At 45.0% G+C, this 15464-nt stretch overlaps 1 protein-coding gene across 7 annotated transcripts in view; it reads left to right on the top strand.

Annotated features, from left to right (window-relative positions):
• Nucleotides 1-15464, top strand: part of LOC135112914 (titin-like) — an 81154-nt gene that overhangs the window by 33910 nt on the left and 31780 nt on the right. For all 7 annotated transcript variants that reach the window (XM_064027867.1, XM_064027872.1, XM_064027871.1 and 4 more), the window contains exon 31: nucleotides 1280-1478. In XM_064027867.1, coding sequence (XP_063883937.1) covers nucleotides 1280-1478 — 199 coding nt within the window. The remainder of the gene's footprint in view (nucleotides 1-1279; nucleotides 1479-15464) is intronic.

Raw genomic sequence — 15464 nt, 5'->3', positions numbered from 1 at the left:
ATGTCAAAGTGGTCCTTCTAAGAAAAGTGGGAATGTAAACACACTGCCAATTTTTTTTGGCAACAAGAACAACTGAATGCAACCTGAAATGTACTCAGTGAGAAAGGCTGTGTATTGTTCATGCCAAGCATGTGTTTATTTCTTCTTCAGCTTCTACAGTAATGCTAAATGGATTGTGACATTGTTTTACAAAATGATGTCATAATACACACCAGTAGTTATATATGTATAAAATCAATACTGCTCTATCACATTTACATAAACTTCATTGAATAAATCACCAGATATCATGCCACAGATGAGATACACATTTCATAATCATATATATATATATATATATATATATATATATATATATATATATATATATATATATATATATATATATATATATATATATATATATATATATATATATATATATATATATATATATATATATATATATATATATATATATATATATATATATATATAACAAATGCTGTGCTCTGTGAAGCTTGAAGGATGCAACAGATGAAGTAATGTACAAAGTCTTACATGAAAAGTCATGGAAAACTTTTACAAACTATATTGCTGTTCATTGTGGACTGAATATAACATTCACTTGCTTAAAAAAAAAACAGAAATTAAAGGGCAGGCACAAAGTGAATGCTTAAGAAATATTTGTTTAAGTTTTTATTGTACAGTGGACTGGGACAACTTAGGTGGATAGTTTCTTCAAGGATTACTATAAGTAATGTTTTCTACATGTATGTTAAAGATCATACTGAACCTATATATCTTATTCTTGTAAAATATTACTTACACTAATTCATACATCATTACCTAATTGAGAATAGCAGATCCACTTATCATAATAATCAAAATGTATGAAGCTACCTATTTATCTATCTCTAAACCAGGCAGACATCCCTTGAAAGGATAACTGAGGCAAGATATCACATCTTGTCTCATGTGGGAGTTAAAATACAAGGGAGAGGAACCTCAGTCCCCTCACTCTGTCCCTCCTAGTTGTCTTTCATGACATGCAGGGGACATGTTGGCAGCTTTGCTCTACCTTAGCCAGGGGATGTGGTCAAGCCACACATTAATTCTTTGCAACACACATAGCAAGAGCCCATTCTTTATATAATCCAAGGCTTGAACTCAGACTTAGTTGACTAACCTGAATCCCATTCCGTGCTCTGTCAAGGAAATGGGAATGACAATGATGGTTATGATGATGACAATGAAAACAGCAGCCTTTATAAACCTATTTGCTTCTCCACCATCACAGATCACCTGGACCTTGAATGACTGTCCCATCACGGGGCAGGAGTACCAGCGTGGCCACCTGCAGTACGTACTGGGGGGCACTGGCAACAAGCACACACTGGAGGTGCCTGTCACATCGATGATGCAGGCTGGCAGGATCGCCATCATTGCCGAGAACCCCGTAGGCAAGGCGGTGTCTGCTGCTGCACTCAAAGTGGTTGGTGAGTACCCATGTGGTGGTGGTCTTTGGGTACGTCTAAAAACTCCACCAGATCACTGTAGAAGAGCGTGTTTCCCTGTGGTTCTGTATTCTAATGAAACATGACAGTTTAAGTCTCCACAGGCTGAGGACAAGATCTCAAGTAAAGTTTTCTTTCTGCAGTATCAAATAGAATAACATTTTCTTAGAGTTATTTATTAAATAGCAAAATTTATGCATCTCATTGGTAACAATTACTATTTCTCATACACAGGAATATCTTGAGTGTCAACAGATTGCATAATTGTTTGCAGATTTTGAAATATTCCAATTTTGCAACTTCTATAGACCAAAAATATCTCCTCAGAACAGACTCTTCCTGTATTAAGGGTTCTAATATTTAGTTACCCAAAGACATGTATGTGCCTTAAGATTATTGTAAAAGTGAACAAGTCTGTGAGTCATTCCAAAAATTCATGGCAGACTTCACACATTATAACCCTAAGCCCTGACTGGCCTCCGCTTGTGTGAAAAAAATGTTATATAACCACTTAACTCGAGAAACATGCATCCTTGGCAGAAGGGAGAGAGAGAAATTCAAGGTGGTAATCAGAAACAGGCTCAGGCTGTTTATAAGTATGAGTAAGAATGACTGGGTTCACGTACCAGCAAGTGAAGTGGCCATGCCCTAAAAATATACATAGAGGATTGGCTGACTTCTGTGGATTGAATGAATGGGAGATGAGGGGAGTGTAAGGAACCAGGTGATGTTGTACATGAAGACAGCATCCCCTGTGTTGTGGAAGTGGTGTCTGGCACAGACAGGAGGCTCCACTCTCCATTTTTTATTACAGTATTATCCAGGAATTATAATAGTAATAGTACAAATCTGTCAGACAAATTTGTCAGACAGGTGGCTTCCCTACACCTGCCCATCACAGAATATTGTCTTAACTGTATCTTCTTTGGCCTGGTCCATTAAGGGTTGTCAAAGTGGATCACTTGTCCTTACTTTGCTTGCCTTCTGTGTTTTCTGTTATACACACCACCTGCATGTCTGCCTTCATAAACCTTTTCAGGTCTCTTCCTCTTATCTTGTGGGTTTCTTGTACATTGCTTTGACCCTTAAAATCTGGGTGGCTTCTTGAAACATCAAATCATTGTATTCCTACTTGAAATCATACAAGGCTAAATACTATCAGACAGATAATTTTACTAGCCAGAACACACACCTCATTGATCTTTAGACACTACCCATGTTACTTAGTAAAAGCAAGTAATCTCAGCTGAAATAAGAGTACAAGACAGCCACCAGATTCATAGGGTTTAGATATGTACTCCTCACCTCTCCTCTGCACACAGCCAGATTTTCACTGGACAGTGCAACACTGTACATTATTTACTAAAAGTATGGTAGGAACTATACCACAGTACACTGACAGAGTTTTGGGTTCATCAGATGAGTCCTTAAATAAGGGCACTTCATTGATTATATAATATTAAGGCTAGCAATGCAATATATTGGATTATATCATGTTTGGTGTAGCTCATATTTTACACAAAAGATTTAAGATTTACTGTAAATATTTAATAATGAATCTTTAATAATATTCCGCACAGCAAACCTTCTTATATTGTTATTTGAGGCAGCTTTGTCATACATGTTACTTGGTAAATGGATAACAGAATTTTGATTGTTTATTCGTGATTTAACAATAGTAAATTTAGTGTGTTGTTTTAGTTTAGTAGCTAGACAGGTACTGTTTAGTGAGGTGAGATGCACCACTTTAGTTGTGCTGTCATCTTTATCCGAGATGAATGACGTTGAAGGATTGTGTCTTCAAGTGTGTGATGACATGTGTTCGGGTGTCGGTCATTGCGTCAAAACACATGAGTGCACCTCGTCATTCGCCAGCTTGTCACCAGTAGTGAGGGCCCCGCACGCCGCACTTGACACATCACTGGATATATCTTGGCGTCATGTGACTAACTGCCGACAGAAATGGCGATCATGTCATGTTGAACACACTTTCTCCCCATTAAAGTGAACTGCTGATCCTCGCCACATCAGAACACTCATTGCTGGCTATGAGTTTACTACCTTCTGGCAGACACATGTGTCTCCTCCCTGACCAATCAGAATGCCGCCCATAACCTTGAGCTCTCGTGAGCCGTGACTAGTGCCCGGCGCTGCCGAAAGTCACGTGGCGGTGGCCCATGAGCTCCCCACCGCGAGGCGAGACATAAATTTAGACGTGGAATGATTGGTTTGTGTATTGAAGGCCTCAGAGAGGAGTATGCAATATAAAAAAATAAATATCACATCTCACAGCAAGATTTTGTGGTTGTATCTCATCGAGTATCTACACTAGAAGGGCTTAATTACTTTACTGATCACTGCGTCCAGTCTATGTACACGTCCATTAACAATAATCTCACTACTGTGTGCGCGGCTCCCGCTGCCTCGCTCCGCCTGGACGCCAAACCGTCGCCGTACAGGGGTGGCGGCTCACTGTCGCTGTCGCATGGATGACATGACGACCATGGCGCCCACGCAGCCAAAGCCCATCCACGCGTCTCTGAGGACCTGAGCGTAGTGGCTGTGCCAGGCAGAGCGGGCCAGCGCCGCCAGCTGGTCATGGAAGTAGATGGTGACAGTGAGGCACTGGCCGATCCCCACCATGCCCGAGCGGGAGATGTCCAGGACGCCGGGGTCCATCATCTCGTTGAGGGCCAGCAGGGCGCCGTGCAGCGCGGCGTGCTGCAGGGGCTGGCCCCGCGACGAGCTGTCCTCGCACAGGAACAGAGGCTCCTGTCTGGCCACCGACACTGCTTGGTCCACCACCTGATCGTTGAGAAGCTCCAGGATTGTCTTCAGCATCTCCTCCTGGTCGCCGTTCACCGCGTTCTTGAACCCCTGTACAAAGAACAGGTACAGAGAACCCTCGTCGTCATGACTGCTCGGCGCTCCCGCCCCGCGACTGGCCGGGTTGACGTGAGTCTGGCGCGGCGCGAAGCGTTTGTCTCTGCGGGCGAGGGGAAGGTCGCGCACCAGGTGTTCGTAGCTGCGGAGTTTGTGGATTCTACGCCTGGCGAGGCGTTGGTCCGCGCTGCGCCGCTCCGCTGCCTTGCCCGAGTGGCGCGGCGGCGGGCTGAGGCTCCTGCCTCGCTCATTGAGGTTGAGATTTATGATCTTGAGGCGTATCTGAGGCATGGCGGGTTCAGAACGCTGGATCTCCTCCACCTCGGTAACACTGTTAGCCATGACGGTTGCCTGGAAAGATTGCTCACCGGTCAGACCGAGAGTTTCATGACAGGCCTTTTCCCGCGGGGCTGCCGTGGCGGTGGCCCGACTCGCGTGTCTCGTGTGTTATCTGTTCACTGCCTTGTTTGTGACTACCTCCACACGTCACGGCAGCTACCAGTTCATTAGAAGGGGACAGAAGGGAGGGAGTCAGCGAGGACGAGTGCCAAGAGGCATCGCGAGCCGTATCAGGCTGCCAACATCATGTGCCTTCACGCCAACCCAGGCGCAGCGTTGACTCCCAGCACGTAGGGCGGCGGCTCCCCCAGTCACGAACGCCACACGTCACGGCCGCGCTGGGGTCGAGAGGGTCCTCGTGACCATTACGAAATAGCATCCCGCGCCGCGCCTGGTTTGCTACACCCCACCCCTCCGCCCTTCTCTGGAGAACTGGACTAAGTAGAATCAGATGTCATACATGCAACGCCTAATTTTAGTCCACTGTTCATGAGCCTTGCCTCGCGCCGCACTGCTCGTCTCCCGCCTTGCAGCCCTCGCCTCCTTGCCTTGCCGGCGACGGGCGGCACATGACAGACTCCATCCCTCACATCTATCCATTGGAGGGGACTTGAAGGTCACAAAGGATTGCTTCAGAACGAGGCCATGTGATGGACTGATACAGATGGTGGCGGGCCATACGCTCGCTCCACCATGGTGACCCCATAAGACATTCAGCCAGACGGCAGAAATGCGCAGGCAAGCAGAAGTGACTGCAGAGGGAAAACCAGTCGTCAGGGTTACAGATTGACAGAATTAGAACCAAAACTGTGTTGTTTTGTCTTCGTCGGGACCTGATTAATTAATTTTTCCAGCAAAATGATGGGTCTTCTGTTCTCTTTCCCACCACCCCCGCACATGTCGATACTTTTATTGTGAAATTTCCTGTCACTAGTTTTTACTTGCAGTGTCTCGTAATGTGCCATTTCTTTATTATGCTCTTCCTCTCTGTGTTCTCTGCGCTACGAGAGAGAGGAGAGAGAGAGAGAGAGAGAGAGAGAGAGAGAGAGAGAGAGAGAGAGAGAGAGAGAGAGAGAGAGAGAGAGAATGCACAACACTTGATGGATGAAGGTATAAGAATGAAGCAACGGAGGGATGCGAGTTTAGCTCTGGCCAACACTTCCTCTCTTAAAATAAATATTGTTATAATGGCGAGGCCTCTGTTGACGCGGGCTGCCCTCCCACTGCGTCTGCGTCAGGAGACATGAAGTAAGCTGTAGAGAGGGTAGAATCCTTTTGTGCTTATCCCTATCCTTACCTCGTTCGTATGTCCGTGATTTTCAAAGGTCACGGAGATGATTAATTAGGTTCTCATGCTTCGTAGGTATATTCCTCTTTCCTTCTTGACCTTAGTTCGTTCTTACTTTTCTGACCCTGTGTTTTGTAAAGCTCTCTCATAAGGACACTTCAAAGGTTACAAAGAAGATTAGTTAGGCTATCATGTTTATTTTCTCCACTGATGATGCTGAATTGTTTACCGCTAGAGCCGCTAGAATTATGAACAAAAAAATACCACAAGAATTATGAAAAAAAAAAAAATCCTCCGAAACCCTTAATAGCTGATATTGCGAGGTAATTATTAAACTATCTCTAGAATTTTGAAAGAACACCCTTGAAAACCCTCATTAAATTTGTATCAAAGCCTGCTAAACTTAATTGTGATAAGATGCTGCAGTGTGTGAGAATGTGGCTCCGGTTTTCTTTGAATAGATAATAATCAAGTAACTTCCACGTGAGAATATCAACGCGCGTGCTGAGAGAGAGAGAGAGAGAGAGAGAGAGAGAGAGAGAGAGAGAGAGAGAGAGAGAGAGAGAGAGAGAGAGAGAGAGAGGAGAAAAAGTAAAGAAGGGAGGTACAAGAGAGTAAGGAAGAGGAGCGTGGAGGGTTAAGCAGGCACGGCGCCAGGCAGTACACAACACGATGCCAAGCTGATGAAGGAGGAGGAGTGAAGGAGTGGAGGGGTGAGGGAGGATGAAGGAGAGTGTATGGAGGGGTGAAGATGTGAAGGAGCGTGTGAAGGACTCTAAAGAAGTGTGTGGAGGGCTGAAGGAGTGAGAAAAGATGAGAGGTTGAAGAAGGGATGAAGGAGTCAGAAGGAGGAGTGAAGGAGAGATGAGTGAGGCTGGAAGAAGGATGGGGGAGTCTGAGGAAGGATGTAGGACTCTAAAGGAGTAAAGGGGTATGCGTGAAGGACAAAAACTTCTCTGATGGATCTGAGTGAAAAAAAAAATGCTGTGAGATGAGAATAAGGTGCTTGCAGAGAGAGAGAGAGAGAGAGAGAGAGAGAGAGAGAGAGAGAGAGAGAGAGAGAGAGAGTCGAGCCCCCACGACCACCACCTCTCCCTGAACTGGTTACCTCCTGCAGTTGCAACGCTTTTAAATACACCACAACCACCAGCACCACCATCACCATCACTACAACACAGCCCCCTGCCACCACCACAAGCATCACCATCACGACCACCACGGCGTGCGTGGGCGTGGGTCGGTGGATCGTGGGTCGTCCTTGCCAATTTCTGCCCACCTACCTCATCGACTATTGTGGATTTTTGTAGTAGTTTTCTCTCATTCGACGTTTTCTTTGCCACTTCCCGTTTTCCTCCGATGCTCGTTTTCTTTCTGCGCCTCCTCTCTTGTCTCCTCTCCTCTTCTCTCCTAATTTTAACAGTACTGCGTTGATTCATAAGTCCATATTATTTATTTATTTATTTTCACTTATTTATAGGACGCACAACTGAACTCTTGTCTAATTAAAATCAGATTGGGAATGCACAGCTGAACTCTTATCTAGTCTCCCCTTCCCCTCCTCTCTGAATATTTACAGTATGTTAATTCACAAACCAAATCAAACCAGACTAAAAAATGCACAATGGAACCCTAAATCTCACACTTCAGTAGCCATATTTTGAAAGTCTGTGCTCTCATTTGGACTGTTTTCAGAGGCCACAGAGATTATTGCAATGGCCAGGTTATCAAAGAATGTCTTTCCCCATTAACGATGAAGAATACATATGGAATTTTTACTAGAATCACGAAAACATCCTTGAAAAGATCCAGCAAGTTCCATTATAGCCTGTCAAGCTAAAATTAGTCGTTTTGTGATGGAAAGTCTGAGAATACGAAGCTAGAATATTTACAGGTTCTCAAAGATGATTCTCCCAGTGATGATGCAGAATACTTATTAAACACTCTCAAGGATCGTGAAAGCATCCTTGAAAACCATAATAATTTCCTTAGAACCTGTCAAACAAAGAACACCAAGCAAGGTAAAAAAAAAAAAGAGAGAGAAAGAAAGAAAGAATAAAATAGCAAGCCAAGAAGATAACGAAGCAGTCCAAGAACAGAAGCACAAAGGAACGTAAAAAGAAGACAGCGTAACAAAACACAAGCCATGCACGCCCCCGGTTGGCCAGCGCTTAAAGCTAGCTGGAGAAACAGTCGGGATTAAAGATGAAAAGCCTGACAATACGGAACTAGTATCTTTAAACTTGAACCCATAACTCCACACACCCACATAAAGACAGGAGATTCGGGAAAACTGTAGTAAAAACTCGAGCACATTAAACCCTAAAGATTTACTCAACTTTGCATTTCCGTCAACAAGTCGACCTCTTTGTCTCGAGTCTCAAGGTTACGGGTACTCAAATCTTTGCCGTTTTACGCTGAAAAGTCTCAATTTTAAGTGTTATTTAAGTGTCTAGATGTTTATTTGAATGTGTTTTGTAAGACTCCGGTTCAAGGGACATTATTTTGCTTATTTGTATTTATCTGTTTATTTTTTTGTCATGCTTATTTCCGTGTTGCGCTCTCTCTCTCTCTCTCTCTCTCTCTCTCTCTCTCTCTCTCTCTCTCTCTCTCTCTCTCTCTCTCTCTCTCTCTCTCTCTCTCTCTCTCTCTCGTTATGCATGTTAATTTATATTATTTTCATCTTTTAATGTTTCTGTTTTTGTATTTTTTATGTCAATGCAAGACTAACACACACACACACACACACACACACACACACACACACACACACACACACACACACACACACACACACACACACACACACACACACACACATTTCACTTGTCACCTTTTCCTCTCTTCACATTCCTGCTTTTCTCTTTTCTCCTTCTCCCTTCCATCTTTCATCACGTCCTTCTTCCATTTCCTTCTTTTTCTTCCTCTCCCTCCCTCACCCCTTCCTCCTACTCTGCCTCCCTTCCTGTTCTCACTCACTCACTCACTCACCCACGCACTCACTCATTTGCTTCCTCTGTTTATGTTTTGGGAGGAATGTGTATCGATGCAGAGAGAGAGAGAGAGAGAGAGAGAGAGAGAGAGAGAGAGAGAGAGAGAGAGAGAGAGAGAGAGAGAGAGAGAGAGAGATGACACTTGAAGGCATTGAAACTACTTTTTTTTTATCATAATTTGATGTTGCTACCTTGGCCAGATTGAAACAACGTGCATAGCGACGGATGTGTGTGTATGTGTGTGTGTGTGTGTGTGTGTGTGTGTGTGTGTGTGTGTGTGTGTGTGTGTGTGTGTGTGTGTGTGTGTGTGCTCCTTGTACTACCAACACTTGTCATAACCCCTTTGGCTCAATCCCAGAAGAGTGTATTTCCTCTTACTTTTCCTCCTCCTCCTCCTCCTCCTCCTCCTCCTCCTCCTCCTCCCCCTCCTCCTGACATCATCGTGACGTCTTTAGCTCAGCATTTGTATATTTACCTCACCTCCTCCCCCAACCCCCTCACCCTCCAACCGCCCACACCCTCACCCACCCACCAACCACACCTTTCTCCACCTCCTTCGTCTCCTCACCCTTCACCCACCTCCCATAATCCCACCTATACCCTCATCTACCCACCTCCATTACCATCTCCCCCCATCACCCTTCACCCCACCTCCCATACACTCACCAATACTTTCCTACACCAACCTTCATCTTTTCGCCCTTACCACCCTTACCCTCCACCCTTCTACCCTCCATCCTTCCACCTTCCTCCACCCACTGCGGGAGAGTCTAGACAGTGGTAGGTGGTTTAGGGTAAGTAGGAACCCAGGGCTGCGGCGTCCACTTCATCAGGAGGCTGTAGAGGCGAAGGTGGCAGTGATCCAAGCTGGGATTCTCTTAGTATGTCTCAGTGTCTCAGTGGAATCATTAACTGGGTTGATGGAGACACGGGTTAGGTTGTATGTTGAGGCTGGGAAAGTCGTATCACAGACTTATGAAGCTGATGAAAGGATTTTGTACGCATTAACTCACTGCTCAGTTCAATAATTCACTTCTTAGATTGATGAAGGAAAGGATAATCTTGCGTCTTGGAAGTTGATGAAAAGTTTCTGTACCTACTAACCCATGGGAATTATGCTGCCAAGTCCAAACGTTGACATGAACTAGATGAAGAAGCAGAAAATCTTGCATCTTAAGGGAGGGCAACTCATATCATGGTCTTATCTTTTGCCATTGAAGTAGTTGAAAAGGTTATATGCCCTCCAACTTACTGAAATTATGTGGTGCCTCTGCGAGTTGATCGAGACGCGGGGAATTTTGAAGATTGAGGGACTGACAGTCATAATGCAGCCTTATTTTACCGCTGAATTGGATGAAAATATCTTACACCCCGATAATCTACTGAAATTATGCCAACCAAATGAATAATTTACGAGTTTGATGAAAAACCGTGAAACTTTTGAGTTCTGAGTCAGTGAGTCATATCTTAGCCTTGTTTTTGCCATTGAAGAACATTAATAGATTGCACACACACATTCTTACTGAAATAAGCTGCCCAGTTGAATAATTTACGGGTTTAATAAAGACATGGGAAATGTTGCATTTTGACGCAGGAAAGCTCATAAGCATGGTCCTTTCACTATTTATGTGGATGAAAAGATTCCGTACCCGCTAACCCACTGAGATTATGCTGCTCATCTCACTAATTCACTAGCTTTATGAAAAAAAAAAAGTGAGGAATCTTGCATCATAAGGAACTGAATGTCATATCAAGCTGAAGTAGATGGAAAGATTTTGTAGCTTCTAACGATCTAATCTATTGAAATTATGCTGCTTGGTTTATAAAGAAGCGTGGAATCTTACATCTTGAGGGAGTGACAGTTATATGTCAGTGTTAATTTAACGCTGAAGTGTATGAAAATATGTTATACCCGACTAACCTACTGAGATCTTGCTACTCGGTTGAGTAAAACGGGAAGTCTTGCATCTTGAGGCAATGACAGTTTTATCACAGCCATCCTTTACCATTGAAGTGATGAAAAGAAAAAAAAAAAAATTCCCTCATCCTTCTGGAATTATGCTTTTACGATGAATAATTAACAAGTTTGTTGAAAAAGACAACGGTGAATCTTTGGAGTTATGAGTCAGTGATAGTCATAATAGCCTTAATTTTGCCATTTAACCCTTTGGCTGCTATTTGGTACATCTTTCCTTAATTACCAATCACTCTGAGACATCTTTACTTGTTCTATAGCTACCTTAAATCTTTAAACGGGGTAGAAATTGCAAAATCTATTCTTTTCATCCCCTTCTTATAGATGTTTATAAAAATTTCTTGCATTACTTCTGGTTCTGCTGATTTTTTCGTATCTCAGTGAAAGGGTTAAGTAAATTGAAAGGTTCTATACTTACTAACCCACTGGAAACATGCTGCTAAGCCGAAATATACTTGCTAGATGAAGAAGTTGAAAATCTTGTATCTTGAAGCATTGGCAGTCACATCACAGCCTTATTTTTGCTAGTGAAGAAAATTAATAGATTCTGTATCCATTAACCCACTGTAATTATGCTTCCAAGTCCAAAAGTTGACACGAATAATTGAAGTAGATAATCTCGCATCTAGAGGCAGACAGTCACATTACAGCATTATTTTTATTTTTGCTATTGAAGAAGATTAATATCTTCTGTACCACTAACCCACCGAAGGTATGTCGCTTATTTAAATTATTCTCTCGTTCTATGAAGAAACAAGAAATCTTGCATCTAGAGACACTGACAGTCATATTAAAGACTTACTTCGCCATTAAAATAAATTAACAGGTTCTACCCCACTAACTTACTGAAACTCTGTTGGTCATTTGAATTGTTTACTTGCTTTATGAAGAAACAGGAAGTCTCGCATATTGAAACACAGATTATCACAGCCTAATTTTTCCATTAAAGTATATCTTGCAGTGGTGATTATTTCGCATTCTAGGGGCAAGTGATTTTGCTCAAGAATAATTCACAAAGTTGCAGCGGACACGGTGAATCTCTGGTCTTGAGGGAGTGGCAAAATCAACCTTATCTCCCTGTTAAAGTACATGAACCTCTGAACCCACAAAACTCCCCAGAGAAAGAGAAACAAGCCACACTGCCAAGATTTACGACGGAAAATGCCCCAGAGAGAAGAGGAAAGAGAGAGAAAGAGAGGGAGGAAGCGAAAAATATGTGCGCGTTTATCTTTTACTTGACGACCAAGGACGCCGCCGTGAAATGTGGGTGTGATCTGAGCGGTAGTCAGGTGAACCAGACCATGGTGAGGGTGAGGGAGGACGGGCGTGGGCGTGGCTGTAGGCGTGAGGGAGCCGCTGAGACTGAGGAAGGAGGGAGTTCCCAAAGTGAGGAAGTGAGAGAGGGAGTGAGAAAGTAATGGAGGGAGTGAGAGAAGGAGTTACTTAAGTGAGGAATTAACTCTTGTACTGCTATGGTCGTATACAGTACAAAAATATATTTTGCGTGGACAGATGGAATAAAGAAAAAAATACAAGATTAATTTTGTATTTTCTAAACTACCGGAATATTTAACATGCCCTAGTACACAATTAAGTGTCTGAAAAGTTATTGTGAGGAAAGTCTTGCAGTGAACGAGGTGAGGATAAGATTTTGTAGGGAGTGTTGGGAGTTGCCAGAGAATGCAGCAAGAAAGTCAAAGTGAGGTGACGGTGTGACGCTCTGGTAAGGCAGGTGACGTGTTAATTAAAGCTAGGTAACGTGAGGAATCAAGTTGCAAATATTAGTATAAGTTAACTGTAGTAATTAAATGATACGTAAATAGAAGGGAATTATAAGTAGGTGAACAGGTGAAGTGTTGATTAAGAGCAAGTGACGTGAGGGGATAAATAATGAATACTAGTGACAGAATAAGGAGTAGTAATTAAGTGATAGATAAATGAGATAAATGTAAGTAAAGAGATGTGAAATTTTAATTAGTGGGAGGCGAACAGGTGACATTTTAATTAAGACCAGGTAACGTGTGAGAACCAGTATGAATATTAGTAATATAAGAAGTTAACTGTAGTGATTAAATGATAAATGTAAGTAGACAGAGATGAGAATATAAGCATTAGTAAGGGAGACGTGAAAGTGAGTGAGTGAGTGACAATTCGGGAAACGTGATAATGAAAGGTGAGAGTGAACTTCCGGGTCAAGATTAAGAGTGAAGGTGATGGAATGTGAATACCTGAGATTTTTTATTTTTTTTTCTATGAAGGGAGAGAGAAGAGAGAGGAAAAAATGTGCGGTGTGAGATTTTGGCATGACTGATGGAGGAAGATGAGGGAGTGTGAGGGAAAGGGAGAAGTTGAGGAGGAGGAAAAGGAGCAGGAGGAGGAGGAGGAGGAGGAGAGACGCCTGCACCATCTTTTTAACATACAAACTGATGAGCCTTAATTTGGGCACAAACCATCACCCTCCCTGCCTTCCCTTCACCCTGTGCACCCTTGCCCGGGCCGCCGCGCCCCTGCCTGCTGAGTGAGGGCGGCTGGGCGTGGTGGGAAGGAAGGGCGTGGACGTGGGAGAGGGTGAGAGTGACTGGTGTTCTTAGTTGCTCACCTACGCCTCCTCCACCTCCTCCTCTACCTCCACCTGCATCTCCAGCAAGCCTCACGTGAAAGGAAGCTGGAGGCCATTTTTAAATCGAGCAGGTAAACACGGGCGATAAATAAACTCACTCACGGCGGAAACGATGCCCGGGAGGTGTAAGTATCCCGCGTGCAAAGGAAAGACGCCCTCGACAGACGGAAGAATCACACTCACTCATGATGCATTTTTGGAATTTACGTCGAGTTTATATAAATCTGACTTTTACTGCCGTGGTTTGTTTATGTTTGTCTGTCTTTCTCGTACGTCACCCGCCTGAAAACTGTTGACAAAAAGATCATTGTTTTGCTGCTTCGCGTCGACTCGTGACAGGTTTAAGGAGAAAGGTAGTGACGGCAGACAACTCGCAGCCCGCGGCGACCGGTGATGCTTGACGGAGGTGTGCTGAGGAGGGGCGAGGCGGCTTGTTTTACTGGCGGGTGTGAAGTAATCAAGACAAGTGTTTAGCGGAAAGAAGGGGGCGTCGTGCCGCATCTCGCCGCGCCGCGTCGCGTCGCCCCCTCAGCTGGTCACGGAGGACTCCCGCGTCTGGTGAGTCACCGCGGCGGGGGCCAGACGAAAGCCGGGGTAGCCTTCACAACCCTCACATGCCTGCAAATATATTTTCTTGGGTTAATTTCTTTCAGTTTTTTTATAGACTATCCACGAGTTTCGGTACGTTTTGTGCGTGGCGTATAAACTGTCGCGGCACATTAGCGGCGGGAGGCTGGCGGCGCATGCGTTGTGGTCTTGTTCCGCCACAACCTCGCACTGTTGGAATTTAGGGTGACGCGAGGTGGGCAGTGCCTCGTCGTGCCAGTGTCGGTGGTGGTGTGCTGGCTGGTGCCACTGTGGTTCTCGCGCGTCCCGCTCAGGGAAGGAGTGTCCAGGCCCCGCCATCCCAGCCCCTAAGGGCGCGTCAGGTCAGCGTCAGCAAGGTGCGACTGGCTGCACTGGAGGAAAGTGACTGACTCCGTCCTGACCCGCCGGCAGCTGCGGGAAGGCGGGACACTCGCGGTCACGCTGCAGTGACCCGCCAGCGACACGACCATCGCCACCAGCACCGGCGTCCCCGCCCGCGCCTCCTCCAGGCACGTATTCCTGCAGGTATTTTGGTATCTACCCGAGAGACAATGTGGGACGCAGCGGCGACTAAATACCATCTTGGGTAACTAGACCTGAGGGCGGCGCACGCACCACTGGGGGAGGGGGTTAGGTGGCATTCCTGCAGCGCGATAACCCAGCAGTGTGTGCTGGAGATAACGCGGGGGGGGGGATGTGGGATACAGGGGCGGGGGCGGCAGGGCTCTGACCACTGTTGGCACCGGCGGGTCCCATGCCGGCAGGCGCCCCCCCACCGCCCCGTCACCTCCCACTTCTCCCCACCCTCGCACGGGGCCCTGCTGCTTTATAAATACCCGGCCGCCACCCGCTGAAAGTAAAGGTGCTCTAGTAATTGGATACACAGATCGCCGCGTGTGTGGCAGGAATGAGAGGAATTCTGTCGCTTTCCAGCCTGACAAACAAACTCTTCCCAGCACAGGCCAATGATGGCGTGAAACTGCCGAGGCCTTTTATGCCAAGGAGGCCGTGGGTATTTTGCTGGCTCCCTTCCCTTTGGAAAGCCAGGGGTACTTCTGGGGCATTGTTATTAGTATTTTTCTTGATGTAGCGGAGAAGAAGACTTATTGTGCTAGGTATTGGCGTCGCTCCTCACACCTCCATGATGGTGCTACATATACTTGTGTGTGTCACCCCCAAACACTCCGCTGCCACACAAAACTGTCCTCTTTTCATTCCAAAAATACAGAGAGAGAGAGAGAGAGAGAGAGAGAGAGAGAGAGAGAGAGAGAGAGAGAGAGAGAGA

This window comes from Scylla paramamosain, chromosome 24 (assembly GCF_035594125.1).
Source record: "Scylla paramamosain isolate STU-SP2022 chromosome 24, ASM3559412v1, whole genome shotgun sequence".
NCBI classification, from domain to species: Eukaryota; Metazoa; Arthropoda; class Malacostraca; order Decapoda; family Portunidae; genus Scylla; species Scylla paramamosain.
The sequence above is the reverse complement of the archived record's forward strand: the minus strand, read 5'-3'. Positions and strand labels throughout refer to the sequence as shown.